Below are 27,999 nucleotides of genomic sequence, written 5' to 3'. Positions count from 1 at the left end.
TAGTATTTGAAACTAAAAAATCCATACAAAAACAAGCAGCATGGCCCTTATTTATGGCACGTGGAACACGATCTCATATGTCACATTACGTGCTACCTTTAACCCTCGTCACAACACTGTGCAGAGTAAAATCATAACACCTTCCACACAGCAATCGACAACCCAACAAACCAACTACAAATAAAGTGGACCGCTGCTAAACGAGATCAACCAAACACAAACGATGACGACGTTGAACCGTTTCGCTCTTGTCCTCCAGCCCCGGGTTCGCTCTCAACCTTTAGCCAACGCTTCCAGTTCCGAGCGCTGCACCAAACCGTAAAACACTCACCCATTGCTCCACCCCCCCTACCGGCCAGGCTAGTGCAAAGTGCACACACATACGCGTTCGCGTGAGTCACGGTCATCATCACAGGCGCTTCGGAACCGGAAGGCGCTGTCGGAAAGTGCACGGAAAATGGTTGCAGCAAATCTAATTTACTATTTGCCCAACCCCTTAAACCTCATCCCCACCACTTCCCCACATGCCACCCGGCGGTCGGGTGTGTTGGTTTTCTGCTTTTTGTTTACGGTGCGCACTTATCAAAGAAATGGAGGTGGCAAGTCGGTCGGAGCTGTTTTGGTGCGTTACAGAATATGGTTTGAAAAATAAACCTAGAGCTAGCGTTCGGTTTCCGTGTTTGCTCTGAGGGAAGGGGTTGTTATGAAGCTTCGTACAGATGCATTTGCAAATATGAATGCTTTTGCATTGGAAGGTTGCATATAATGAAATTGGAAACATTTCTTCTTTTTTTGCATGTCACTGTAGCCACTTATAACAATATAGCATACACAAATCTCACAACAAATCAGTACAAATCAATCCCAAGGGAGATGCTTGGAACGTTTCTCAAACAAAACAAGATGTAAACCCGCCACTCCCAACCGACCTTCTCCAATTATTAACAAGCAACATTAACTTCGAACCTACGTTGATACTGTTTAGTAAATCTTATCGCTTTCTTTGTCTCTTTTGCCTTCAATCGCGCATCATGCTAACCCTGTGAGAATCTGACTGGGCGCTGGTCGCCCGTCGCTGATTAGCTTCATTTAAACAAAACGATGATTTCCGCCTGCAAGCAGTCCTCCCCAAACGGTCTCCAGAACAGCAATCAGCTGCAACCCCGCGTAGCTTACTCACTTTATTCTCAAAGTCTCGAGACGATGAAAGATGGGAGCTGCGCTCATTATCTGTGGGATGTTTGATGCCAGAAGTCAACCGCCTGGATGATGAGATCCCGCCGCAACAGCATAATGTAAAGTTTGCTCTCCAGGGAGCTAAAGGTCATTAGCTGAAAGATTATAAAAAAAATAAACGCAATGCGCTTTTAATGTAGCTCGAATCAGTGCATTTCCGTACAATCCTATTCATCATTACGAAGAACGCGAAGGAGTGGGAGATTTTCTTGACAAGAGCATGAGAGCAGCTTTGCTGATGCTTTCTGTCCTGGGTAATACGTTTGTAGCGTTGATTCGTCATTACTGCACCGTATTCCATTGAATTCTTATGATCAATTTAAGGCATTGTTTCCTCTTAAATTAGATCTTTTTCATTAAATGTCAGCCAACTAACAAACATCAGCACTGAAAAGCATACCAACAATAACCACATGTCTACATTAGTTGGACCTCTTTTGTCAAATCTGAGCTACTCCATCCTCGCACATGATGGAAAACTGATCCAACGAACTCATCGACCATTTATACAATTTTGACAGGAGTTCAACGATATCGCTAGTCGACCACGAACAGCTTATACAGACGGAAAAATGTTCAACTATTGAATTCCAACTGAAATAGGGTTCATGATTTCGTAAATATTTGAAACTTCATTTCAGTCACAACACTCGTTTTCGAAAATATAGTTTGTATTTAATACAACACTTAGGTCTAATTAATAAAATTGATTCAAAAACTTAATGTAAAAGGCCAGTACTAAAAGCACGTATGGATTTTTGGCAAGAGCCACATGGTCAGGATTAATCATGCTTAAGTACCGGTACTTAACACTTACGATCTGCTAACACTTAAGATTTTCTGGTCTTCTTTTTTGAAATTTCAACTACACATTTAATTCATTCTACAGTGCCTACGATAACTATATGAGCAGTAGATTTTTTGCTATATACATTAAATTTGGAAGCGATACATGAAAACAGCGAAAGTATGATTTGTGCTAAAAGTGATTTTAAGTCACTTTACAATAAAGCTTTAAAAAAACGAAATCAATTTTTTCACCATTTTAAAACTTCACTACACTGCTTACATCAAACAGACGAATTCAGGTATTTTGGTAGGTAGGTAGGTAGATATTTTGCGATAAATAATGCATTCGAAAATGGTTTATAAAAAGCCATTATAAAGCCCAAACCAATTTTTATTGAAGTATATTTTTACGATTTTTACAAAACTGTTTTCGAATTATTTTTTGAAGTAAAACGCCTTCAAAATTAAGTTTTGTAAGGGAACTGATCACCTGACACCAATCTTATTTTTTATTAATTTGTTCTCTATCTATACATTCTGTAAGTTTTTGGAATAAGTATAGCCTTACAAACACATGTTTAAACTTTATTTAAAAAATGTTAAACTAAATTATATGTAAAGACTTAAACTTCAAAAACAAACTACATAAAAGACTCAAGAACTATGGCCGATGGTCGGCCTTGCCGTCTCGGGGAAGCCACATCAAAGCCAGATGAGTCATCGGATATACCGCGAACAGCGAAGCAAACAAGCGCAACACAAAAACAAACCACCAAACGGTACGGTGCCTGCGTCTCACCATCTCACCTGACCGACCACCTACCGTTAAGGGAAAGGTTTCGTGGTTCAGCAAACATAAACCGCGCAAAAAAAAAAACAATGGCACCAACCGTTCAGCTGTAGTGTAACTCATTCACAGTACTACACGCTGGACCACGCGCGTAGTGAAACCCGCTAGGAAGGGGGCACATTGGGCTGATAAGCGAACAGCAAACGAGTCCGATCTCGCTCGATCCACGGCTAGAGCATATGAATGCAGGCTGATCATCTGCTGAGAGGGAACAGGAAAGACATACAGCGCGCTCGCGAGACGCACCACCAAAACAGATCAATTGAATAATCGTCGAGTTGAGTGGCCGTCAAGGTATTGGTGTGGTGTGCGTGAACTGTACGGTCGGCCGGGTGAGAAACGTCCAGATCTACAAGAGGCAGTCAAACGTCTTGCAACCGATACAGTCGTACCTCAGCGCTCTGCCTGTGAGGAAGCGGTTCGCTCGAAAGCAAAGGGTAGTTTCTCCAGAAGTGTGCACTAGAACGTGCTGAGTGTGTGAAAAAAAAACTGTTTGTGAAAGTGCTTTAAGTGTCACAGTGTAACAGCCAATCAGTGTCACCTAAATATGGCTAAAGTTCCGCGTGTACTGGCGATGACGGCTACCGTCGTCGCTCTAGCCTGTCTGGCCGGTGTTGTGCAGAGTCATACGTACAAAACCGGCGACTGTCCATCGGTTGAGCCGATGAGTGGTTTTAGCATGAAGCAGGTAAAATAAATCAAAAGTGATACATTTTGAAAAAAAAAGGTTCTAGTTCATTACATTAATACACTTCTGCGCAAATCGAATTACGTTTAAGAAAGCGAAGTGTGAAAACAGGCAGATCTATAAGTTGTTGCTGATAACCTTGTTCGCACGTATTTGCATACGACACGCAAGAGAGGTCAACCACTCTCACTGTGGAGATGAAGCGCTCTGGGGCATCATCGTGCTTTACAGTGATTCCCACCAGGGGTCGGCACGACGTGTGGCACTATGAGGATTTATGAGAATATTTTAAAACCATTTCTGAAGTTTTTTTCATAAGCCATTCACGAAAGTGTGTGTTGATGAATTGCAATGTATCAAAATAAATCATGCATGTGACATGTTTTTAGTGTTTACATCATCATCCTAAGTAATGACGCATTAAGTTATTAAAAAAACAAGAAGAGATACGATTATTAAACCTGGGTGCGAGATAACTCTTAAGACGCTTCACAGAGTTTGTGTCTATATCGATGGAAATAATGGAAAAAAGCGAAAGCTCGATAAATAAACACCATAACCTAACGGTTTTTCAAAATCTTCTTCAAAAATGCACGTTGACCTCGGTTAGATTCTGCTCACATTCAAGCTTGCCAACCCCTGCCACATTATGAGCATCCATATAATCAATGCTTAAGGCCGTGCAAATGCTCGCATCTCAAGTGGATGCTGGTTAATCGGTTAACTATCATTAACCGTAACGATTTTACGTCGTGCGGGTAAACCCATCCGTTATCTCCGTTACGATGTGCGTAAAACGGCGCCGCTTGCGATTAACTGGCTCTGGCATGTAATAATGGAGGTTAACTATTGCTAGCAAAAGTAACATTCTTGCACTCGAGCGACGAACAAAGTGTTAATAATAAAACAGATTTGGAGTGCAAGCATTTCAAGCTGTCTGAAACGGACATTAATCATTCCGTCTATAGGCACTCGCTTCAGAAAACGGGTCGATAAGGATCCTATTTTCTGGAACCCCTAACAAGCGCGAGATAAAAAGGTCTAATGGATTTTTTAATATACTAGCGCATCCTTTTTTGTGCTGTTGCCTTCATTCCTGACTTTCACCACACCAGTCACCAGTCCGTTTAAATAAATAATGCATTCTCTGGACGCACAATAGCACACGAAACACGGCGTCACATCCTACGTCAAACGCACGTTTGCTTAATTGCTCGGGAAGAAGCGCGGCTCGATGGACATAGTGATACACTCACACATCAAGCTCAAGACGAACGCGATTCGCCCGTCCATTGTAACGCGTCCAAGGATAGCATCTTCTTCCTGCCTGCCTCACAACACAATCAACACTCCGATGTCCATTTCAGCCCAAACGGAGCGAAAGCTTTCATCCACTCGAGGGAGAGAAAAGGGGTAAACGCTTTCGTCTCGCTTCTGTCTGGTGAAGAGTGAAGTGCATCAATTTCCTACGCCAAAGAAAGGGACCGAAAGAAGCGGGCTACAAAAAGGTCAAATAAATATCTAGAACTTCTCCTCGCGACCCACTCTTTGTCTCGCGACCAACGAGCCACCGTCGAGAGATATCTGCCGGGCAACAGTTTGTTCCTATCTGCCGGGCAGAATGACCCAACCCGATCGTTACTTTCGGTTCGGGCCCCCTGTTGCTGACATTGATTGATGGGATGGGATTGCTTGGTGGGAAAAGAAACACCGAGAAGAAACAGAGAGAGAGAAAAAAAAACCCATCCTAACGGACCCCCATTCCGGAGTTGCCGGATAATGTCCGGCTACGATTTGTGGAGAGGTGTGCGGTGTGATTGCATCTGTTTGCCACTGACTTTACCATCCCCGTGTTGGCGTAAGCCTTTCGGACTTTCCGGTCGAGATTGCGGAGGTATGGAGGGCCATTAGTTTGCTTTCTCGCTCACTTTTCGGGTGCATAAACAAACTTTTCGACTAAGCAAACAAACAGCAGCGGCAGCGTGGGCGATGGGTGGGTGAACGGCAAAAACAACCATCCCGACGACCCGACTCCGTCCCGCCGGTACATGCGAGATGTTCGTAACGATTGATTCAATTTTCCTGCGCAACAAGAACTAGGTTATGTTATGCTGTCCCGTTCAGCCTGTGTGCTTGTTTTTGAAGCGAAATATGGATGGGTGTTTCTGAAAGTTACGGCAAATACATATTTTTCATCCACTGGTCGTGCTGCAGGTCGTGGTACCGTACATCGTCAAGCTTAACTCCTTGAAGAAGGGAAATAATGGGGTAGAAAACCCCACCCTCAAGCTTACGAACATGTTATTTAAAAACACAAACAACACCACTTCTAACGTTTCTCCTCTCCGCTTTGTTGCCCTGCCCTTTCGAGAGGTTAGTTGTTGAGCTGGAAGTTCTTTGCCGGCTCCTATTACTTCTAATTACACCATCCTACACGTGGTGAAAGCGCATCATCCTTCCACCACACTCCAAACCCTGTGAACCCGCTTTCTGAAGAACAAAAAAGAAGGTGAAACAGAACACCTTGCCTTTCTTGACGTAGGCGATAATTTATTGTCTGCCCCTTGCGTGTGTCCTTAACGCCACAACAAACACGCACACGCTAACGAGTAAAGTGACACCAGGAGTAGCAGCAGCAGCAGCAGCAGCAGCACTAGTGTGCGCCACAGATGGCGCAAATGACAATTGCACCGAAAACTTCACCAAACCCAACCCCATATCTGACGCAAGTCACACACTCCAACTCGCAGGCTCTGTGTCGTCCCGGACGATGGATGATGATGATGATGACGTTTGCGAAAGCGAATAAGGCGCAAGCGTTTCCGGCTGTTTTCCCCTTTCCCGGGGTGTGAAAAGTGGAAAGATAAATTTTCATTTTTGAAATTCCCACACGCTAGGCAGCTCGCTTTTTATAGTTCCGGACAAACCTCCGGTGGGGGATTGGGGGGGAGGAGTTTGTAAGCTGAAGCAGTTGAACACATAATGAGAATCCTCGACATGCGTGTGCAGCACAATGCGGTAGTACCGGGCAAATGCTTATTGCAGAGTTGAGACACATTCGCTTCTTCCCCTTGTCGCGCGTACTCCCGCCATGAAATAATGTTTCAATTCATCACGAGTGTAGGACGTCGGGGGGAGGGACGGGTTACTTTTGCCTTCCTTACCGACTTTTAATGAGTCTCGGAGGTAGAGAAATGAGTGCAAATTCTTCATCCACATCGCACGTGAAAGCGTGCGCAAAGAGACAGTCCCCGTTCAACTGCTCGTGATAATTGTTTGACGTTAACATTCTGTTTAATTTTTCACACTAAAACAAAGCTAGCTCAGTGATTGATGCTTTTGTTGTGCGAGGGAAAAGGGCACCGGGATAAACCAAGCACCGTGTAAACTTTAATAAGCCAATCAAAAGTTACGGTCTACACTACACCGGGCCCACCGGACATACAAGCATAGCAACAACATCCGATCGCCCTGACCTGTCAATCCCTCGTTCCGACACGGGTCGCACATCGACCCGATGCGACCGAGACCATGAAACCTAACCCCCGAGCTCCAAGGATCGAACACAAAGTTTGTCATGCCTTCTGGTGTTCGACAACATTTCTCCGTCACGGGAGGAGTCGGGCAGCAGGCCTAGGACGCTGCTTGTCTAAACTTTTTGCGGAAGCCAACTTCACTGGTTTGCTCCTGCACTAGGGCAGCAATCTACCTAGTTGTGGTGAGAATGGTGCTGGTAAAACGGCCCTGAACTTGGCGGTAGAACGAAGAAAAAGGCCAGCCAAGCCATACACAGCTCAATGCAGTTAAAGGAGGGACCTACCTTTGCAAAACATTAGCCATTGCCTTCACTACGGTGTAGCTTTCCCGGGCTACCACTTTTGACCTCTCGCGGTCAGTGTACTGGTGCTGTTTTTCCACGCTGCTCCAAAAGCGTTTCTTGCGAGCAAGGTGGGAAAACTTTTAAGTGCCTTAGAAACCACGTGTTCAATGTTTTTGTTTTCCTCTTACGAATTGTGCGTTGTTCGTTTCATAAGGGGGAGAAGCGACACCAGAGGATAATAGGTTACAATTTAAAATTAATGATGAAACTTCTAGTCTGGTAGTCTTTTGGACAGCTTTACGCACGACCGGCTCCATGATTTGCCTGCAGAGTTTGACAAGGGACATGGCTGTGTAATTAGTGACACTGGTACACAGGTCGCTCAGGGTAAGGCGTCACGCGGTGTCTCCAGCGCGACAAAGGTGGCATAAAATATTAACAGCTAATTTGGAGAGCTTCAATTTAATTACTTGTTAATTACTGATCAGGTTCAATCTCCGAATCGTATCTCAATATTAAAGCTTTACGCTCAACAAAAGCACTCCTTTCTTTATTCAACTCTTCTATTAGCGAAACTTAAAAAACTTTCAAATAATTACTCTCACTGCTTAACACCCTCTGTGTCTTATTTCTTCTCCAGTTTCTTGGCATCTGGTACGTTATCCAGAAGACGGGCACTGCCTCAACCTGCGTGATCTACAACATTACCAAAAACCCGGACACCCCGGACGAGTATTTTATCGAGCAGATCTCCCAGAAGGCACCGCTCTCGATCGCACCCATCAAGCACGAGTACTCGTACACCGGCAAGCTTACCGTCACCGACCGGGACGTACCAGCCCGAATGACCGTACGGTTTCCGCTCAGTAAGTGTCACAGCTGCGGAAAGCGAGCGTCATACCCTCCGAATGACGTCATTGAAACATCGAGCCCTTTCCTCGCACAAAGTACCACCAGCTGTGCTTACGTATGATTTTCTCTCTTTCTATCGTTTTTCCGACCCTTTCCGCCAGGCGTAGCCGGTTCCGCAAAGTTTGTCATCTTCATGACCGACTACGATACGTACGCCGGGGTGTTTTCGTGCCAGAAGATTCCGTTCGGCCATCGGCAGAGTGCTACCCTGCTGTCCCGTACGCGCGATTTGGACAAAATCTACGTCGACAAGGTAAGTGGACTGCTTAATTGCAAAATGCGGGTTGTATATCGGACGTATGAACACAATGAAATCGGAGGGTGGGTTGGCCATAAAATGAAACTTTTGTGAGTGTTGAAGTGTAAATCGAACTACTGGAATATCTTCATAGGGAATTGTGTTAGAAATATTGTGGCTAGGTATATTTAATTATAATATTTTACAAATTGATACGTTGCATGCACACGTTTAACACAACACATCGTTTAGTTTTTGTTTAAGTACTTATAAGTACAGTCCAAAAAGCTACATCAATATTGTTACCAAGTATTTTTACCTTTAGCGCCATATAGTGTAAAACAGACGCTACTACATTAAGCGAAATTTGTTTCCTTTTACCGACTTTTTCGGTTGCACTGGAAAATACACCTATTTGACTATTTTAATAATAAAAACCTAAGAAAACTTTGAAATTTAGCGCCAAATATTTAAATACAGCTATTGATTTCGATTTAGAAACCTACAATACATCGCAAGATACTAAAATATGTCCATAATTGGCTGTTCTACTAATTAACATCTCCCCTCATGGGGTAGATCACAAGCGATTCATTCGGAATGTATGAAAGTTTCCATTACACACACACACACACACAAACACATACACGGATGATATTTTACGTGACCTTTCAGAAATATTTGAGCATTTTGCAATTAGTGTACCTCGACGGCACTGTCCACAGCGCACCCCAGTGTCCCACTGTGCCCGGTGGCTAATGAAAAATGTAAACGGTTGCGTTTAGTTTTGCCCACATCTAATGGCACAACTTCCAGATGGACGACGACAAAATTCTGCCCTTGTTATAATCCACCACCCATGCACTGGGTGGAGTTAGTTGTCACTCTCGTTACTGCTTGGACGGTGGTCTGATTTTCCATAGCCTTTTTTCCCCCTCTTCAAACACGCTCATTCCGTTCCAGCATCCCAATTCGACACCTGGAAGTACCTGTGTTTGTTCGTTAGCCAGCTGTGGCCAACAAACGGTGTAACGAACTACGCTCCGAAAGCTTACCTTTGGCGCATCGTTCCCCCCCCGCTTCATGGAACTCCACTGCACACAAAGCTTTGGGGCGAGGTTTCGGTCAACTGTAGCACATGCTCCTTGCTACCCGGAACAAACTAGTGTACCCCTGCACCGATGTGTCCACCAAATCCAACAGCAATTTCGAGATGCCTAGGGATTTAAGGGGCCGCTTCTCAAATTGGTCAACGACCCGTAACCGGAATCTGAAACTTTACCACTCACACCATCAAGGGGGAGGTGTGGTGGAATTAGATTCGGATGTGTTTAAACGGACTATGAGTTGTGAGGTGAGAGAATACTGTTCCAGTTGGGGAAAAGTACAGCTGCTGGCAGTAGGAGAAGCTCGGTAGTAGTTGAGAAGCTCGAGCAAAGCGAAAGAATTTTTGTGACGCACAAAAAATACTCTAGTATGCCAAAAAAAAATCCAAACCAAGGAAAAAAGACCAAACAGCAAAATAATGTAAAACTCGCCCATTCTATGTCCCACGGGATTGTGCGAGTGCACAAATGGAGGAATAAAAAGGCTCATTTTCATATTAGCCTTACCCGGAAGCCAAGTGCACACCCCCATTAGTGGACCGACAAACCGGCACCCGCTCATCCGGCTTTTCCTCGCCAGCCCGCTTGCACACATTCTCAATTTGTGCCATTTTTCTAACCACGTGTGGCACCTGCGCGTATCCTCAAGCGCGTGTTCGCCCACCTGCCACGATCCGATAAAACATGCACGAATGTAAAGTGGAAGACAACTACTGGCTCTTGTGTTTGCTTCCTCTCCCAAAGTCCTTCCCCCGCGCACCAACAACAAGTCAACGAGCAACATGGACAGATGATCCCCACCAAAGGGAATATGAAATGACTGTTGACTAGTTTTGTCGTTGCGCTTACACGTCCCCCTTACTTGTTACGCACGGTTGACGAGCTGCACACGGGGTAACAGGGGGTAAGGGGTGGAGAGGTAGGAAGAACCACTCACAACTAGTGCTAATTACAACTGGTTACATCCAGCCCCGGGAACAACTACCCACTACCTACCCATCACATGCTTGAAAGCGGCAGCCGCGCAAAACACGACGGCGAACGGAACCATTCCTTGGGAGTTTTTGAGCGTTCCGAAAAGTGTTCCGCCATGCCCTTTTGGAATCTAAAAAAGACACACTTTTTGTGTGTGCACTTCTTGAAATCCCACAGAATTACACGACCGCGCGGAAAAGTCACTGTGCAATTCTAAGGAGAACGTGCGAATTGTAGCTACCTTCTTTTTTTCGCTTTCTATGTCTCTCTGTATCTCCGGCAGGCAGTGTTAACCAGACACTTAATTAGTCTTTTGTCTTCGAGTTGCAAACAACTGTGGTGGTGTTGGAGCTACTCGCTCGCTCTTTGGGCTGTCACATTCGTCTTCGGCAGCGTGTTACTGGTTACCATGCCATGCCATGCTTGCTGTGTTAAATTGGATGTTAAATGCGAGGACTCTGTTTTGATGTTTAAACTGATTGATGTACCTGTTCAAAATAGTTCTAAGTGGTAGAGCTTTGTATTGTGTTTATAGTGGATGAATTGAGCGATCTAGCACAATTTAAGACAAGGATATAGAGGAAAATTTTAAAACCATTGTTAATGGAAGCCTTCGAGTTCTTGAAGAAAAAAAAACTCTCATATTTTTCAAATATTAATCTTCTTTAAGTGTACCTGTAAGGACAGTAAAATAAAATAGATTGTATGAGAAATAGAAAAGAAAAATTAAAGAATAAAAAGCTAAGAATAAGAAGCTACACTCGACACAAAACTATTACCTGAAAACCTTATGCTTCAAAATTAAGAAAAATAATCACTTTCTTTAATGAAACGAAAGGTTGATTATTCAAAACCTTGATTTGGGATAAAGGCCAACTTGAAAAGCATGGTTTTGAGATAATCATGTTTAAAATGGAATATTTTATTATTATTATAGCACGAGTGCTATTAATAATAAAAGCTATTATCTGAATGAAACGAACGATTAATGGCCTAAGCATGGGAAAATCCTACTAATCTTCCAATTACGAACGCACTCTTTGGCTCACAGTCCAAAGTACAGCCCCTTACTTCGTGAAAATTTCATTAAAGTTACCATTTTGAGTGCTAAACTTACGGTGCCGATTAACACCATGGCACAGCAACTACATCGAAATAATCACACTCTCCACTATGCGGCATGCTACAACCGGCCTGTTTCGTGCCCATTACACCATCCCATCCACCCAAAAGCTTACCAACCTGTTGCATCGTGCTGGGACACCTTTTCCGGCGCTTATCCACCCATAGGCCGACTGCCGAGATGATGAACCGTGTTGTGTGCGCTTCCAGCGAACAACCACAATCTCTGCAAAATCTGCACGGAACGCAACACCCTGTAGCTTGAGCTCCCCGCACCGTACGCTGACCTCCGTTCGCTTGGCGTGCGTTAAATCTGATAACAACGATGTGTGAAGCATACTCTAATCTTCTTACCCTGCCATGGTTGGTTGAATAAACCACACGCTGCGCCATCACACGCGGGGATGCTTCCGGGAAGCTTGTGCCACAGACTGGCACACCAAACGGCACACAAACAAAAGGCCTTCCCAAACCACGCTGCCTGTGTGGGTGTGGGAGCTCGTGTGTGTGTGATGATGATGATGATACAGTGGAGCTGCAATAAATCATGCACCAAAATTGCTTTCGGATCACCCCGACCGAGATGGTCCCGAGTCAACACTGGTCAGCGTAATATTCATGAGCTCCCGAATGTTGCCACAGCTTGCTGTGTATATCACAGTTTGGTAGAGCCACGGTAGAATGCTAGGCGAGAAGCGATCCCTTGAATCATCTGCGGCGGGGGACTGGTGAATAAATTCTCATTAAAAATCAAAAACCCTGCCCATGTTTATCCTTACACTTTGAGGATCCAAAAAGGTGACTTTAACGCTCGTCAACTGTGGATACCGTGACGTTTTTGTGAATTCGTTTAGGATTTGGGAGATGTCCATTGTTTGTTAGATCCATGGCGAGGGTTCGTAAAAGATTTTCAATTTTATTTGTTTTATTGAAGTATCTTCGAATCCGTTTCCACAAATAATTTCAGAGGTGGACTAAAATACATGTTACATGACTGCTAAACAGGTTCTGATCAAGTACTTAATAATAGATCATGTCAAACCGTTCTTTCAAAGTTTGTGACTAAAACCCTCTATAAATCCAGTCCTCTATCATACTAAAACGTGTGATAAACTGAAGTATATGCGATTAAGCCACTTCGATAGGGCACTGTATACTACGGTATGCAAATTGATCATTATCACCCTCCTGTCCCAACCCCAACGTTTACAACGCGCGTTTCACTGATGGTACCACACACGCCACCCATTCCTGGTCACGGCACCGCCACCGATGCAGCAAGCCAATCGCGTGATTGCAATTAATTAAAATTGAAATGAGGACCGTCAACACGTGACGTTGATGGGAATTTGTGGATCGCATTTTTTGCACACTACCTTCGCCAGATTTAAAAGGAACGCAGGGAAGCTGTCTCGTTCCGAAACGGTCACCCTCCGGCCCTGGTGTCGTAAATCCATTTACCAAACACTGCCCGAAATACTACGATGTGCACTTATTCGCTTAGTAGTCCGATTTTTTTACTCACGTTGCACTTTCTTTTATCGTTATTTTCTGTTTTTTGTTTTTTCGATTCTTCCACAGATTCGCACCCGATTGGCTTCGTACTCGGTGGATCCGTTCGATCTGAGCATCGTCAACCAGACCGGCTGCCCGAAGGAGGGCGAAGCCGGATGGAATATTCACATCGACCCGGACACCTTCTCGACGCGCAACATTGCAAACGCTTTCCGGAAGGCGGGCGAAGCGATCGGTGACGGTTTCGAGGCTGCAGTGAACGCCGGCAAAAAGGTTCATTTATTTTGAGCAGTAATGCCTGACTAGCGCCCAGCTAGCGCAAGCAAAATCGAACAAAACACTCGAGCGCGAACGCTCGTTTACTACCGAATAGTAATTAAAACTTTTCACTCTATTTCGTACTGGTGCATTCCTTGTCAACATTTCCGACTGTCTGTTCGATTTCGAATAAATTATTTGCAAAAAGTCGAATTTACTAATATTATATTTTTATCGCAAATATTTCCTTTTTCCATGGCTACAAATCTTCTGCTGGACCTGTCGATTACCTTGCAGATCTACAACAAATATCGCGATGGAGACAGTGACGAGATGGAAGCCGAAGTGGTAGAAACCGGAACCCACCGTTCCGAACGACTGATTAATGCAGCCGAATGGTTGCCCTAAGCGGACAGTCATGGAACAAACATTTGCAATAATCGTGACTCGTTTCAATTTGTACTGATTAACTTATACGATGTGTCAATAAATGAAATTGAAATCTCCTCGAATGATTTGTTTCCATCGTTGAACTTTTGTTCAACAACTTTACAACAAAGTAGTGTTGGTGTATTACTGTTTGTATAGCTTATCTCATCAACGTATGCCCTCTTTGTAGAAGTTGGTACTCTTTGAATGTTTCAAACTTTTACTTTTATGGTTCAGCTTATCTGTGTTTTGTGTGCGTTTTGTCTAGCGACTCATATGGTGCCCACTGGAGATGGCACACAGTACAGGGGGTAGTGGTCGATAGAGTAGCTAAATGGTAGAAAACACCACTTTGCAGTAAGTAAATATAATAATAAATACAAATGTAAAGAATAAACAAATACATTCTCAGAAAAATCCAAAATATTTGTTTTCCATTCGCGTACTATTGAACTATTGATATACGCTAGCGCCTAAAAGTATGCAAAAGCATGTTTTCCTTCACTGCTCAACATTTTGCATTTAATATTACAGGCGGTCACCGAGATACACGGTTATTGGGGACCGAAAACGGCCGCAAAATACCGCGTATCTCGAATTTCCGCGTAAGTCGAATCTCGTGATTTCCAGCCAAAATATCACTAATTTTCGTGCAATTTTGCAAGTAGGGGGTTGTTTTAGCCACCAAATTAATTATTTGATATGTTTCTAAAGAATTGAACAGTTTTAAACCTTTTCAAATGGTATTTTACATTCGATCAACTCGGAAATTATTTAGTATTTCACAATGGATGTGTCAAATCAGTACAATTTGCTCAAAGAACTGTCAAATTTTGAAAACCGCGTATCTCCGAATCCGCGTATAAGAGGTACCGTGTATCTCGGGGACCGCCTGTATATTTTATTTCTAATATCAACCGACAACATCTTCATGCATTTTTTTAAATTGTGAAATAAAATTTAAAATTCAAAATTTTGGCAAACTATTGCCTGCCATCAGGCGTTCGAAAACAGACATATGATTTACAACCAATGTAGTATCGAATAACTCACTTTCTACACTTATCGCTTAACAGTTGCTTATACGATCACTTTTAACATTATTGCATAAACTCATAATTCATATATTTATTGATGTATGTTCATAATTACTTCCCTAGTAGGATTATTATCAAATTGGAATCTACTCTACTCTACCAATGGCTTTGATGTTATACATTGAGTTGTATGAACCACACAATTATGCAATAACTATTTAAAAGCTTACAATCCCACCAGCTTGATTACGTGCCAACTCCAATAATATTTTAACCGCGATTAAGATTTGTTACAATTGCCACGGTAGCAGTGTCCACAGTACTCGTAGTCGTACATCTTGTTCAGCTTGCGCACATCCTTCAGGCTTAACTCGTTTCGTTGACCGATCTCAACATCAACCTAAAAACAAATCATTTGTATCATTTTCATTAACTCCACCCTTTCCTCTACCCTAGTATTTAGTTACCAATGGAACGACGGTCGCTCGATTCGATGCCGACGACCCGAACGCATCCGACTGACAGTGAAGAATGCTTTCGTAATCGTACGGTATGCCAAAGTCCTCGATCACACCCTGCTGATATTTGTCCAGATTTTTCTTCAGACTCGTATCGATCGCATCCTGCTCCACCAGTACGTAAAAGTCACGATCCGGGCGGGACTGTGGGTGCGTTAGGCCGAGCACATGCAGAAGCTGGTGCATAATAACGCCCGTTTCGAGACATCCTTCTCGCTGCAGATTAAGCTGATTGGCTAGTAAATTCATACCAAGCGTTGCCCAGCATCCAGTCGGACTGGCGGTAATGTTGAGATACTGCCTGTCTGTGGGACTCCTCGGACCAAACCGAACACAGCTGTACGATGCAATCCTATCCATCGCGTACTTGATCTGATTCATCTCGAGTTGAGCTGAGGGACAAATAAAGCTCATTACAGATTACTAGAAACATTTGCGTCGACATGCCCTAAACTACTCACAGAACTCCGGTGAAATCTCGTACGGTACAATGCCCTTAACCCACCTAAAGGCATCCTGTACGATCTGTGTGGCACCGACATTAGCCGCATCGGACTGTAGATCGGACAGCACTATGTCGCCCTGATGTCGGTTTCCAATCTCTTCGTAGCGTTTGGCAACAGTCTCCTCTGCTAGCAATGCCAACAGTATGACGCATGTCAGTACAACATGGCGCACCACCTTTATTGTGGGTAGAATTTTCATAAATCGATGAGTTCAAGACGCACTGTCGCCCTATGAACAATCAACAAACCTGCTTTCTCTTTGCTGCCATTATGTGTTATTTACGTTTGCACAAATTCCACGACCCGAATATCTCCCAGGCGATGGTAAAATGCGTTCAAATGTTTCACTGCTACTAAATAGGCAGCAGAACAGTTGAGATCTTTTAGGTATCTACTCATACTATCGCGCAGTACTATCTGCCAGACACATAAACATCCGAAATATCTGTGCGTGCAAATATTTGCACTAGCGATAAGATCTGTCACTCTTCCCAGATGCTGCGTAGGAGTTTAATCCACGATTCGTTTGTTTTACATTTTGACAATTCTTTCCGGTTCATTTCTCAGAAATGCTTTTTTGTTGCACCGTAATGATTGCGCTTTGTTAAATGGACTGTTTAAGCTTACACTGTTCTGTCTGCCCTTGAGATAACTGCGCTCAAGAAGCAAGGCCCTCCCATTCAAGAGCACTAATGTAGTCATTCAAAAGAATAGCAAAGAGGTGCAACGAAACAAAGCTTGGAATGATAGCCTCCAGGCTTGGTACCTACTTCGGATGGTCGCATTATCTGTTCCTGCAACCACAGTTGCCTTTTATGAGGAACCTTTTAGTCCATCAAAAAAACACTAGCATAGATAGCATTACCGCAAATGCGCTTTATCTTATCTTCATCGTGGCCTTTTTTTCGTACCCTACCGATCGTGCGAATATTCCCAACTTTGGAATCCACACGGTGAAGATCTTAAACGGAAACCATTTGCACGAATGCTCCACTGACGTCCTGTGAAACAGTTTAGTATCATTCTGAGTGCGATAAAGCTACAACAACTCTACACAGAATGAAGTCACTGGTGGCTCTCTGTGTCTGTGCGATGTCACTTCTATCACATCATACAGTAAGATCTTCCCCGATTAAAAGGACCTCTCCGATATGTAAGTATGGTTTGATGTATCTCATGTGATAGCTGTGTTACTAATGGTGTCTCTCTTCTTCTTGCGATAAACGAAAAAGCAGTCCTTGATAGAGAAAACATGCATGAAGAAATTGGTGAATACTTCGAAGGAGACATGATGCTTTCTCTCGAGCAGACAGAAGCAGTTAAAAATGGATATGCCTCCATTGTGAATGATAAAACCAAGTGGCCGAACAACATCGTTTACTACACGATCGATACCACCGTTTACAGTGAGTGATGCTTGTCTGTTTTTCCTAGGTTTTCCACATGATATGTGTTCCTGTTTACCTTTTTAACAGACTCCGTTCACCAGACAAGCATTCGCACGGCAATGGATAGGATCGAGCAGGTGAGCTGCATCCGGTTTGTACCGCGCACGACCCAGAATGGTTACATTTTCATTTCGGTAAGTGTTCGCACACTTTAGTCCATGAGGGCTTATACATAGCCGCGTTAACCCTCTTATTTGTCTCAATTTGACTACCAGGAAACTGACCCGGGAGTCTGTTCGGCTAGGGTAGGCTATACTGGAACGAAGCAACCCGTCAACCTGTCAACGAACGGCTGCATGTCCCGTGGCACCATCATCCACGAGCTGCTGCATGCCCTCGGGTTCATTCATATGCAGAGTAGCCCCGATCGTGATCTCTACCTGGATATTAACTACGCTGCCATAATACCGGGCAAAGAGCACAACTTCAATCGCTACTTTTCATCGGCGGCTGACGATCATGGCATACCGTACGATTACGACAGTGTGATGCATTACGCATCGACGGCGTTCAGCGTAAATGGGCAGCCGACGATTATTCCGAAAAAGAAGGACGCTCTGATTGGACAGCGTAATAACCTAAGTCCTAAAGACATCAAACAACTCAACCATCTGTATCCGAACTGTTACTAGATGTTTGTACACGGTGCACTTGCATTTAAAAACAGTGATTTGGTGATTATTTATAAAATTCTACTTCAGCAACCGATACATGCAATCATAAACAATATCTGGACACTAAGACTGCTGGACTTCATATGAAAAGTAATGGATATATTTTATTGTGTACTTACCACAAACTTCAACAACATTCGAAAATTGTGCAGGGTTTGAAAATGTTTTATACTTCAATAAACTATCAGTTATTTTGTCATAAACGCTTAATACGACTAGCCGTTCACGCTGTTCACGCGTTTAAATTGCCTATATGATTATGTTGAAGTAAAGGAAAAAACATGTTTAATAAGTAGTACACCTACAAAATAATGTTCAGAACAATATGGAAGTTAATGCTACATAAAAAATCGCAAACAATTGTTTTACACCAACCTCATTACCAGAACAATGATCCCTCTCGTAGATAAGCATATTTTGCACACGTAAGAAGGCCATAAAATCACCCCAAACAACTGTACACCACTGAAATCACTTTCATGCTCATCATAATGCCATTATAAATGCCCTACTGGTTGCTTGACAATTCGTCCAACTTTATCACATTTTCGCCCAGCATCTGAAAAAAATATATCCAAAAATTTTGTACATCATCGTTCTTATCTTATCTATGGCTTGAATTTTGGGCACCTTATACGTGCACTGGTTTACGATCGTGTTCCGGTCGTTAAAAAAAACTCACTAAAATGTCATAAAATGAGATGTTCTACGCAGATCTTAAAACTAAGCTTCCCGAGTGCAGGTTTGCGCTGCGGACGAAATTCGCTAGCCAAAGTCATCCCACCGACACAGCGCTGTACGGTTCGGTTTTGGGAACGATTGCAACGATTGCGAGTAAAAGTTTGAATTATTTTGGGCCTGTGAAATATACCAGCTTCGTTCGTTCGTCATCATGAACGCGGTATCATGGGTATTGTTCTGTGTGGTGGCAATTTCGTCACAGACGCTGGGAACACCCGTTAAGAGAGACTCTGAAATCGGTAAGTAGGATCGTGAAAGTGTGCATCAAAGTCTAGACACTACATTACTCGCTCGCTTTGTCTCAGGTATGGAGATGGCGAGCTCGCTGGAGGAAGTTGGTGGCAACTTTGAAGGCGATATCGATCTTACCAGCGATCAGGAGAAGGCAGTTAAATATGGCTACACCGCTATCATTGGCGAGTCGTTCAAGTGGCCGAACAACATCGTACCGTACATGATCGATACAACAGCGTTCAGTAAGCAGTTTGGCACTGTAAGTGACGCATTGGCTAGCAGCTCACGGTCTCCTTTTTGTTTCTTTTCATAAGCTATTAGTCAGCAGAACAGCATTCTGTCCGCTATACAGCAGATCGAGCTAGTTAGCTGCGTCCGCTTTAAGCCACGCACGACGGAAGCTGATTACGTAAAAGTTATGGTGAGGAACTTAACAATTTCTTTCTAAAGTAAACTGTTTAATAATAATTTAAAAACATTTAATTCCAGGGTGGCTACAGTGGCTGTTGGGCTAGTCTGGGTCGCCGTGGTGGTGCTCAGACGGTGAATCTGCAACCGAACGGCTGCATGTCGCGCGGTACGATCATCCACGAATTCCTACATGCGCTCGGGTTTGTGCACATGCAGAGCGCCTCGGACCGTGACTTTTACGTGACGATCAACTGGAGCGCAATCCAGGCGGACAAGGCTTCCAACTTCGATCGGTACGGTCCGACCGTAGTGGATGACTTTGGCATCCCGTACGATTACGAGAGCGTGATGCACTACGGTTCGACGGCGTTCACCTACAGCGGACAGCAAACGATCGTACCGAAGACGAGTGGCGTTACGATCGGGCAACGTGTCGGCATGAGCCTTAAGGACATCAGGCGACTGAACGCTCTGTACCCGAACTGCTACTAATTTCGGTACGGATGATTCGATTGGGCGAAAAGATCAGATGAGACGGAATGTAGGATTAGTAACAGTGTTGTTCAGTTGTTTTCAGACTCATATAAATATAGGAAGGATAAGGTTTTCGAGAGATTAGCTTTTAGTTAAGCTTAAGTGACTAGACAGTAACAATTGAAGATACAAGCAAAGCCTTGCTAACTTCTTGCATTAAAGTACAACGTGCAGTCACACACTGTTTCCCTTTTTGAGGACATGAATCAGATGTTCAGATGTCGGGACAATATGTCCCGACACGAATAAGCTTGTAACCAATTTTTCTACAAACACTCAACGACACGCACACACACACACATCACTGCAACAAGCCAATCTGGATTGATGACCATGATGACTTTACAATTGTTTCGCTCGCCAGCGCAAGACACACTCACAGTTTCCGATAAAGAGTGGGGCACGCTCGCCGGCTACATGAATAAACACTTATTGCACATTTACTTATCACCGGTCGTATATCGCGGGCCACCGTGACAAACCCGCTATATCAGTCGATCGGAGGGCAACTGGACGCAATCGATGGACCTTATAAAAGCAGCACTTCATCTCCCGTGCGAAGAACGGACCGTTGACGGTTGAACGGTTTGGTGTTACGCTTGGCGCAAAGATGACGTTACGATTCGCTGCGGTGTTCTGTCTGCTGTTGGCCAGTTGCTTGGCGGCTGGTAAGTTTTAAGGGGTTTGAGGAACTTGAGTGAGTTTAAACCTGCGATTATCTGTGTGTGTATGTGTGTGCTTTCAGTGCCGAAAAGAAACATGGCTCGCGTCGTCGGCGGTAGCGATACGACGATCGAGGCCCATCCGTACCAGGTGTCGCTTCGGCGGCTGCACAAGCACAGTTGCGGAGGTGCTATTTTGAACACAAACACCATCCTAACAGCTGCTCACTGCGTCGATTAGTTAGTATACCGATGATTTGTATATAGATTTACACACACATGATAAGAACACGTCCATCTCACACACTGATGTTTATATCCCAGTCCAGAGCTTGTCCCATCGGACTTTGAGGTACGCGCTGGTTCCACGTTCCGCAATGAGGGCGGTCAGCTGATTACCGTTGCCCAAATCCACACGCATCCGAGCTACAACGATTGGACGCTCGAGTGGGATATTTCCGTCCTGAAGCTTGTCAGCTCACTGCAGCTCAGCCCTACCGTGCAACCGATCAGTCTACCAGACCGAGGCCTAACCATACCCGATGGTACCTCCGTATCGCTAGCAGGATGGGGTTCGCTTTACGTATGTACTGATGTTCGCAAGTGAATGGCTTAAGACTAACAGTATGTTATCCAATCCTTCCAGTACCAGGGACCGTCCACGAATCATCTGCAGCACGTAATGCTTCCGATCGTAAGCAACAGCCGTTGCGGAATGGCGTACAAGAACTTTGCCCCAATCCTACCATTCCACATCTGCGCGGGTCACAAGGGTAAGGACGCCTGTCAGGGTGACTCGGGCGGTCCGTTGGTGTACCAGAGCCGTGTCGTCGGAATCGTTTCCTGGGGCTATGGCTGTGCGTTTGAGAACTACCCATCGGTTTATACGCGAGTGTCTGAGTTTTTGGATTTCATCGGGCAACACTTCTAACAAACTATCGACCATGTCGGGGGAAGTTGTTTAGGAAACAGATGTGGAGCAGATAAAACTGAGTATGATTCGAGCAGTCGATTAAAATGAAACCTCACTTACCGTACCGTTTAGTGTTAACTAGTATCGATTCATGTGTTATTGTTGTGTCTACGAACATTAAAGCTTCCTTTTCTCAAACAATCGACTCTGACAGCTTATTTTCGCTAGTCTTCATCGTAAAGGTCCAACGATCCCCGGTGGAAGACGTAATTGTTCTCGGCACACTCTATCTTATCAACTCTGATAAAGTATTTTTGGGCTTTTCTTTCTTCTCGAAAACATACCCTGATAACTCGGCTGCCAGATATGATCGATACATCAAAGCTCTCTACTTTGCATTCCGTCCGCACGTCCGCACTGTGAGAAGGAAGATTGCTATCAAATCGCCTATATAGGCACTGCTAGTGTTGTGCTTAATGAATCTTTTGAGACAATTCATTTGGGTGAATCGTGTTTAGTCGTGAGTTATTTGAATCACGAACCAAAACTTGAATTTGAATCTGAAAATTTATGGAAATCAAAGAAAATTCACTATGCATTACACCTTCTGTGCTAAAAATGCTCAAGGCCTAGAAAACAGCACCATGCACCATGTCTTATCAGGGAAAGTAGACGTAGTCTATGGAGAGGGAACTTTTGTTGTATCGCCTCAATTCGAGCAATCGAAGAAACAGCAGTAGGACCGTCCAAAGTACCCGCAAATATTACAGATCCGAATGAAAGTTATTGCTGTACACAGTACTATTTCATATAGAGTCTGGGAAAAATTGTGTGTATGACATGGCCAATTATTAGAAGAAAAAAAGGTTGGAAGTGAACATATTAAAATTAAACCTTTATTGAACGAATACTAATTTAATGCTTGTTGACAAATCGGCAACGATCGGTTTATGTTGTCATTCAGTAACTGGTATCTCTATGGACGTGAAATGGATGAAACCGTAACTGGTACGCATTATATATTGTACCATCGGGCCTTCTTAATACTAGCTTGGGGCATTAAAGATGTCGGAAACGAAACGATTTTACAATAAACTAATGGTTACCTAAAACCCTCACTCTCTCTCTCACTCCTACGACTGCTTAAACAACGCTACGACCAACGCCAACATGGCCGCCAACAGTAGTGAGCTGACCGTCCTGCTGGCACTGCTGAAGCATCCCATATTGTCCAGCACAACAGCAAACCGTGCATTGTCCGGGAAACGACATTGCGGCTCGGAGCAACGTATAACGGCCGGTGGATTGAGCGGTCCTTCGACGGACACAAACAGCGGCGGACAGGTGTGAATCACCGAATGACCATCGCAAGCATTCGAGAGGTCAATATCGTACGCATCCGTGTTGATTGTGCGGCACTGGATCGAGTCACGGTTTTCGGTTGAGTTTTGTCTGAAAGAATATACAATACGTTACATTTGAGCGTTATCCTGTACACCCTTCCACTCCTACTCACCTTGGACGTTCAACCCAACGTGAGTGGCACACCGTTAGCGTTGCAAATCCATGGCCCTGAATACGAAACCGGCGGTTCTCACCCTGCCGGAAGAAGTAGTTCGGATGTAACCGGTAAAAGTTCACGCCACGGGGCTCAACAAACTGATTCATCGAGTTGGAGCCCCAATTTTCCTGAACCCAGTCGTGGCCACAGCGTGGATTCACAATCCTTCTCGGTTCCTGCTGAATCCGGTGAATGACCGGGCTTAGCTGGACGCGTACCGTATCCACGATTGAGCCAGACTCAAGCTCACGCAGCGGGAACACATCGCGCCGCTCGTCCCGCACGAACCGATTGAACCGTCCCGGATCGCCGGCGGCCAAATACAGGAAGCGCAGATCCGGAACCTCCTCGCGGAAGATTTGCAGATGCTGGATGGCAAAGTTGGTGTCACCCTCGCTGACGCGATCCGTGTGTACGATCATTAACGCAAGCTTCGATCGTCCGCTCAAGTTGTTTGTACGCCGTTCGGTGCTCATCAGGTTGTTCGTTTCTTCGCGCATTCGCCGGAACACGTTCGGGATGTTCAATCCATTCGGTACTGTGTTTTGGAAAATAAAACGAATCATAAGAGACTCCTTCAAACTTACAAATCCAAAGATGCTTTAGGCACTTACGAGTTTGGTGCAGCTCCGGCGTGTAAGTCATATGGAAGTCTGATAGGAACTGGGTCGAGTTAACGATCACATTTCCATCGCGTGCATTCAAAATCGTATAGTTCGTACCGAAGCGACCCACATCGAGAGAATCAAGAATGTTTCTAAGGATGCAGAAATAAATCTCATATTAGACCAGTTTTTTAGCTCTACGCATGACTACTCCGTGAAAGTACTTACGAGACCACAGAGTACGCGTCCCGGTGAGGCCAGGCAGCATCAATAAAGATATACAGATCGGAGGCCGTACGCCAGATGGTGGGATCGTTCATCACGATCGCAGTCGCTTCACACGACAGATCATTTAGAGCAGAAGCTGTGGAGAAGATGTCAAACAGTGATGTTGTCAATGGTCTTTGAATTCCCACATTAATATATGGTACTTACGAATGTAGTTAGCCAACGCATCGGTCGCCTGATCGGAGAAGTTAATAATAGCTTCCTGAGAAATCGTGAACGGCATCTGCATCTCCTTATCTAGCACCGTGCTGAACGCAACCGTCTGCTCGCGCAACTGCTGCATCGGTGCAACCGTCGTAAAGAGATCGCGACGATTACACGACCGCACCGTATCGTTAAACACACCCCGATGCGAATAGTACATATCCAACACCTGACTCAAGCGCAAATTATTCGCCCGGCTACGCCACTCGGCAATGTTTGTGGCCAGCAGCAGCCCATCAATACCTGCCCGAATCTCCGTGTCCGTCATCTGCAGATGCTCTCGCTGGCTCAGGAAGTACCAGCGGGGAGCAACCGTTCGATTCCACGCACCGGCCGCACCCACCTGCACATTGTTCGCTACCGACGGTGCATGCAGCAGACTCACCTCGGCCAAATCTCCCGACAGTGTCGCTGCCCAGCGGTTGTCCACGCGCATCGGCTGTACCTGCCGGCTGCGGTACTGATCCGACCGGGACATAAGATCACGCAGCTGCACGGTTTGTGGTTCCAAACCGGCCGCAATACCGGCCAATACCGTGCCGGCCATTACCGAGCCCCACGGCGTGTAGACAACACCGTTCTCCACCGGACAGGCACTGATCGCGTTCGAGGCAATGTCCACCAAGCTAACGTCACCGATCTCTCCGAGCGCACCATCCTCTTCCAGCGGTTCGCCAGTTTCCTCGTCTTCCCCCGCGGCAGCGATCGGTTCCTCCTGTGGTTCGTCGTCTCCTTCGACGGTCGCCTCGGGATGCTCCTCCTCATCGTTCGGGTGATCCTCGTCCGGGTCCATCTCAAGCCGTGCGGCCGACGATGCCTTATGCTTAATCTTCTTGATATGCTCGCGAATGCGATCCATTTCCGGTTGCTCCAGCATCTCATTATCGCCCAGATAGTTCGATCGCATTCGGCTACGATCCTTGAAGTCTAGCTCGCGCGGTACTCGAGCGGCCCGATACTGGGAGAGCTGCGAGCAGCGGATGTTCTCATCACCTCGCACACGGCGATCGATCGAGTTCGAGAGCATGAAATGAAGGGCACACTGCAGATAAGAAGTTGAAAAACATGTTAAAGGGAGCTGTTTGAGTTGAAATTAACCATCATACATACCCTTTCATCAATGCTCAATGTAGCGTTCGGGAAGTTGACCGCATTGCCAGGCAGTAGACGGGAGAACAGCACACGATGCTTCGTAAACTGGAACTCGGTAGGGCTGAACGGTATCACACCGGACATGCTCGTTACGCCCGGTGCCCGCACAATACCATCCTGCCGGAAGCGGTGCAGCATACTGATGGCGAGCTGTCGAATATCCTGCTGGAATCCGGGCGTATCCTCCACCTTGCGGATCAGCTCGATCAGCATGTTCATCGTCATTGGCAGCCGGTTGTCCCGCTCGAAGATCTGTGCACTCTCGTAGCACTCCAGCATGGACGGTGCCACGCGGGTGAGGACATTTTCCTGCGCCTCTCCGCCGATGGTTAGTGCCAGGGCCACCAGCACACACGTCGTTACCGACGCCACTAACTTCATGGTAATGCTCTCCTACGCAAAATACTGTAGATAAAGCAAAACGTACACTTAAAGAGAGCTGAATTCGAATATTTTAACGTATTATTGATCCTCGAATCTAGACAAACGCAAAAAATGCGCTTCAAACACGATTCAATCGACGCACGAAAATGAAACGTTTGCTCGCAACCACTTGAACGCAGCCCTACCCGTACTAGGAATTTGCCTTGCGTAAGGCTGAATCGCTACGACGCACACAGATAAGATAACGCGAGCGCGAACCCCGATACCGCGGTAAAAAATGTGGCTTCACCTGCTCTGCAAATTCACCTGTCGTGGGGAGCCGAAATCTTACCACCCTATGGCTATGCTTTGTTTGGTCATACTCAAGAAATGAACCTGCTGCCACTGTTACGATAATGCAGCGATGTTCATTTTAGCTTTAGGCCTGTACGTTAGATCTGTTTAAGGCTAAACTGGTGGTATGCCATTATTATGAATCATGTGGCTCTAGCAGGTACCATACCAATATCATTTCCTAGAAGTGGTGCATAAAAGTACTATCGATCGATGATGGATGAATCAGGGGGATGTTTGTTATCAGCAATTAAAAATAGCTCTGATTCATCAGTACTCCTGTTCTATCCTTTGGTGTAATATTGGAATAAAGGCACAATACTTTCAATACTTTTGAATAAATGTTGTAGCATAAGAATGCTTTAGTTTGCTGCCATATTTATGCCTTTTTATAGGGTGGAGACGCAGAGCATCTTGGCAAATGTGTAAGTCCTAGTGTCTTAGTGCCACGCCCTAACGCTACTGAAGCCATACAACTGAATGTATCCTCAATACACTCATACATTCTTCAAAATCCTTTCAGTTGGAGAAACAACCTTGGTGTCCTTGAATCTATTGTTCAACGTCCAGTAATCGCTATCCTCTACGGGGCTGCTCAAATCCGGGATAACTTTTTGGAGAACGTGTTGACCTAGTTTTGGACATTGTTTAGGCCAACCCGAGGACAAACTGATAAGAAACTATTCGGAATAGTTTCAGTATCGCTTTAATGTTGGGATAGGGTGAGCTTCAAATATTGCAACATTGAACTGTTTGTTATAGTTACACTCCTGTTCCACTCGCAACTGAAAGGGAACTCGGTTTGAGAGGGCAAACTGCCACATTATGTTTTATAACCTCAAACAGGCACTTTTCAAATGTTTGTACATTTGCACTTGTTACATGATTGCACACATCGTATCACAGTTTAATAAACAACCACTAGCAGCGACCAAATATGCAGGCTTTTGAAATATGATCGTGTACACATACTCGCACTTTACCACACACTTTTAAATTAGATGAACTATTATAACAAACAGTTTGTAGCATAAGTAAACAACTGTAATTTCAACTTTGATTAAGTCAATTTTTCTTCTCTTAACACAAAACTAATCTACGCGCACAGGTGCAACGAGGTCTTGAGTCACACAAAATAACTACCGCAAACACGTACAACGTGCACAATGTTCACACTTCCCTTCCAAAAAGGGGGTTTATGATCACCTTTGATACACATAGAAGACAGCAGAGAGAGAAAAAACCGCCGTATTGCTAAATTTGTCGCACCCCATGTTTGTGTAAACTATCTTATCAAACACTTTCCATGGTTAGAGCGGTGTAGAACCGTTCGTGCAGTGGGTTTAGCTGATAAGGCGAGTCTCGATGGCTGTTGTTCGTGATTGGTAGGCTCGATTACGATACATTATGATCAATTTCCGACTTTCAAATGAATCTGAAGAACGATTCATTTTTTAGGAAAACTTCACCTAATTTATTAGCGGACGACACTCCTTCTCACCTGTTTATGAGACAACACGCTGCTATTATCCGTTAATCTTAATACTAATCACACCCCAACAAATTCAATCGAAATAAACGACAACCGCACGGAGTAAGGGATTGAGCAGAACTGAATCACGATCGGCATTATGCTGGTTACCTGGGTGGGTGGGAAAATAGCACATAGCACGGCTGTTATCTTATCTTATCTTAACAACTACATCGGTAGAAGTCGCGATAAGGCAGGAAATAAAACCTCTAACATGTATTTTAGCTTGCCAGTAGGTTGTGGTCAAAATGTGTAAAAACATTGATTTGTTAATCTTTTGTTTTTTTGCTAATACGTTAACTTGTGAAAATACTGGGGTTTCAAT

At 44.7% G+C, this 27,999-nt stretch overlaps 6 protein-coding genes across 7 annotated transcripts; 4 read left to right on the top strand and 2 right to left on the bottom strand.

The window, feature by feature from the left end:
• Positions 1-3,185: 3,185 nt before the first annotated feature.
• Positions 3,186-14,021, top strand: LOC120957243 (apolipoprotein D-like). Of its 2 annotated transcripts, none has more exons than XR_005751913.2 (5): positions 3,186-3,563; positions 8,024-8,249; positions 8,397-8,548; positions 13,318-13,623; positions 13,807-14,021. XR_005751913.2 is itself a non-coding variant. In XM_040379336.2 (5 exons), exons 1-5 carry the CDS (start codon positions 3,423-3,425, stop codon positions 13,915-13,917), a joined length of 837 nt encoding a protein of 278 aa, XP_040235270.2. In that variant the 5' UTR covers positions 3,198-3,422; the 3' UTR covers positions 13,918-14,021. The 2 variants fall into 2 exon arrangements, 1 of the variants encoding a protein (XP_040235270.2); XM_040379336.2 differs by having other exon boundaries at positions 3,198-3,563; positions 13,318-13,524.
• Positions 14,022-15,046: 1,025 nt separating this feature from the next.
• On the bottom strand, positions 15,047-16,387 carry LOC120957244 (zinc metalloproteinase nas-13-like). The gene is made up of 4 exons (XM_040379338.2): positions 16,248-16,387; positions 15,955-16,174; positions 15,443-15,885; positions 15,047-15,375 (listed from the first exon to the last, which is right to left on the bottom strand). The coding sequence occupies exons 1-4, from the start codon at positions 16,266-16,268 to the stop codon at positions 15,256-15,258; spliced, it is 804 nt and encodes a 267-aa protein (XP_040235272.2). The 5' UTR covers positions 16,269-16,387; the 3' UTR covers positions 15,047-15,255.
• Positions 16,388-17,449: 1,062 nt separating this feature from the next.
• LOC120957245 (zinc metalloproteinase nas-14-like) lies at positions 17,450-18,339 on the top strand. The gene is made up of 2 exons (XM_040379339.2): positions 17,450-17,581; positions 17,663-18,339. Exons 1-2 carry the CDS (start codon positions 17,507-17,509, stop codon positions 18,077-18,079), a joined length of 492 nt encoding a protein of 163 aa, XP_040235273.2. The 5' UTR covers positions 17,450-17,506; the 3' UTR covers positions 18,080-18,339.
• Positions 18,340-18,838: 499 nt separating this feature from the next.
• On the top strand, positions 18,839-20,218 carry LOC120956344 (astacin-like). Its single transcript, XM_040377729.2, has 4 exons — positions 18,839-19,101; positions 19,168-19,338; positions 19,411-19,517; positions 19,586-20,218. Exons 1-4 carry the CDS (start codon positions 19,014-19,016, stop codon positions 19,997-19,999), a joined length of 780 nt encoding a protein of 259 aa, XP_040233663.2. The 5' UTR covers positions 18,839-19,013; the 3' UTR covers positions 20,000-20,218.
• Positions 20,219-20,560: 342 nt separating this feature from the next.
• On the top strand, positions 20,561-21,817 carry LOC120956345 (trypsin-3-like). The gene is made up of 4 exons (XM_040377730.2): positions 20,561-20,709; positions 20,787-20,943; positions 21,028-21,286; positions 21,350-21,817. The coding sequence occupies exons 1-4, from the start codon at positions 20,652-20,654 to the stop codon at positions 21,632-21,634; spliced, it is 759 nt and encodes a 252-aa protein (XP_040233664.1). The 5' UTR covers positions 20,561-20,651; the 3' UTR covers positions 21,635-21,817.
• A 673-nt stretch (positions 21,818-22,490) lies between these two features.
• Positions 22,491-27,775, bottom strand: LOC120956343 (uncharacterized). Its single transcript, XM_040377728.2, has 7 exons — positions 27,645-27,775; positions 25,385-25,831; positions 24,218-25,316; positions 24,011-24,146; positions 23,792-23,934; positions 23,133-23,715; positions 22,491-23,068 (listed from the first exon to the last, which is right to left on the bottom strand). Exons 2-7 carry the CDS (start codon positions 25,805-25,807, stop codon positions 22,750-22,752), a joined length of 2,703 nt encoding a protein of 900 aa, XP_040233662.2. The 5' UTR covers positions 25,808-25,831; positions 27,645-27,775; the 3' UTR covers positions 22,491-22,749.
• Between the last annotated feature and the right edge of the window lie 224 nt (positions 27,776-27,999).

The sequence above is a fragment of the Anopheles coluzzii genome, chromosome 3 (assembly GCF_943734685.1).
Source record: "Anopheles coluzzii chromosome 3, AcolN3, whole genome shotgun sequence".
Taxonomy (NCBI): domain Eukaryota; kingdom Metazoa; phylum Arthropoda; class Insecta; order Diptera; family Culicidae; genus Anopheles; species Anopheles coluzzii.
The sequence above is the reverse complement of the archived record's forward strand: the minus strand, read 5'-3'. Positions and strand labels throughout refer to the sequence as shown.

Coding starts and splice junctions, on each gene's coding strand:
- LOC120957243 (XM_040379336.2), top strand. CDS start 3,423: ATGGCTAAAGTTCCGCGTGTACTGGCGATGACGGCTACCGTCGTCGCT. Junction 8,250..8,396: donor GACCGTACGGTTTCCGCTCA/GTAAGTGTCACA, acceptor CCTTTCCGCCAG/GCGTAGCCGGTTCCGCAAAG. Junction 8,549..13,317: donor ACAAAATCTACGTCGACAAG/GTAAGTGGACTG, acceptor ATTCTTCCACAG/ATTCGCACCCGATTGGCTTC.
- LOC120957244 (XM_040379338.2), bottom strand. CDS start 16,268: ATGGCAGCAAAGAGAAAGCAG. Junction 16,175..16,247: donor TGGCAGCAAAGAGAAAGCAG/GTTTGTTGATTG, acceptor CCCACAATAAAG/GTGGTGCGCCATGTTGTACT. Junction 15,376..15,442: donor GAGCGACCGTCGTTCCATTG/GTAACTAAATAC, acceptor ATTTGTTTTTAG/GTTGATGTTGAGATCGGTCA.
- LOC120957245 (XM_040379339.2), top strand. CDS start 17,507: ATGGATAGGATCGAGCAGGTGAGCTGCATCCGGTTTGTACCGCGCACG. Junction 17,582..17,662: donor ATGGTTACATTTTCATTTCG/GTAAGTGTTCGC, acceptor TTTGACTACCAG/GAAACTGACCCGGGAGTCTG.
- LOC120956344 (XM_040377729.2), top strand. CDS start 19,014: ATGAACGCGGTATCATGGGTATTGTTCTGTGTGGTGGCAATTTCGTCA. Junction 19,102..19,167: donor TAAGAGAGACTCTGAAATCG/GTAAGTAGGATC, acceptor GCTTTGTCTCAG/GTATGGAGATGGCGAGCTCG. Junction 19,339..19,410: donor GATCGATACAACAGCGTTCA/GTAAGCAGTTTG, acceptor TCTTTTCATAAG/CTATTAGTCAGCAGAACAGC.
- LOC120956345 (XM_040377730.2), top strand. CDS start 20,652: ATGACGTTACGATTCGCTGCGGTGTTCTGTCTGCTGTTGGCCAGTTGC. Junction 20,710..20,786: donor GGCCAGTTGCTTGGCGGCTG/GTAAGTTTTAAG, acceptor GTGTGCTTTCAG/TGCCGAAAAGAAACATGGCT. Junction 21,287..21,349: donor CAGGATGGGGTTCGCTTTAC/GTATGTACTGAT, acceptor CAATCCTTCCAG/TACCAGGGACCGTCCACGAA.
- LOC120956343 (XM_040377728.2), bottom strand. CDS start 25,807: ATGAAGTTAGTGGCGTCGGTAACGACGTGTGTGCTGGTGGCCCTGGCA. Junction 23,716..23,791: donor GCCGGAGCTGCACCAAACTC/GTAAGTGCCTAA, acceptor TCCAAAACACAG/TACCGAATGGATTGAACATC. Junction 23,069..23,132: donor CGTTGGGTTGAACGTCCAAG/GTGAGTAGGAGT, acceptor ATATTCTTTCAG/ACAAAACTCAACCGAAAACC.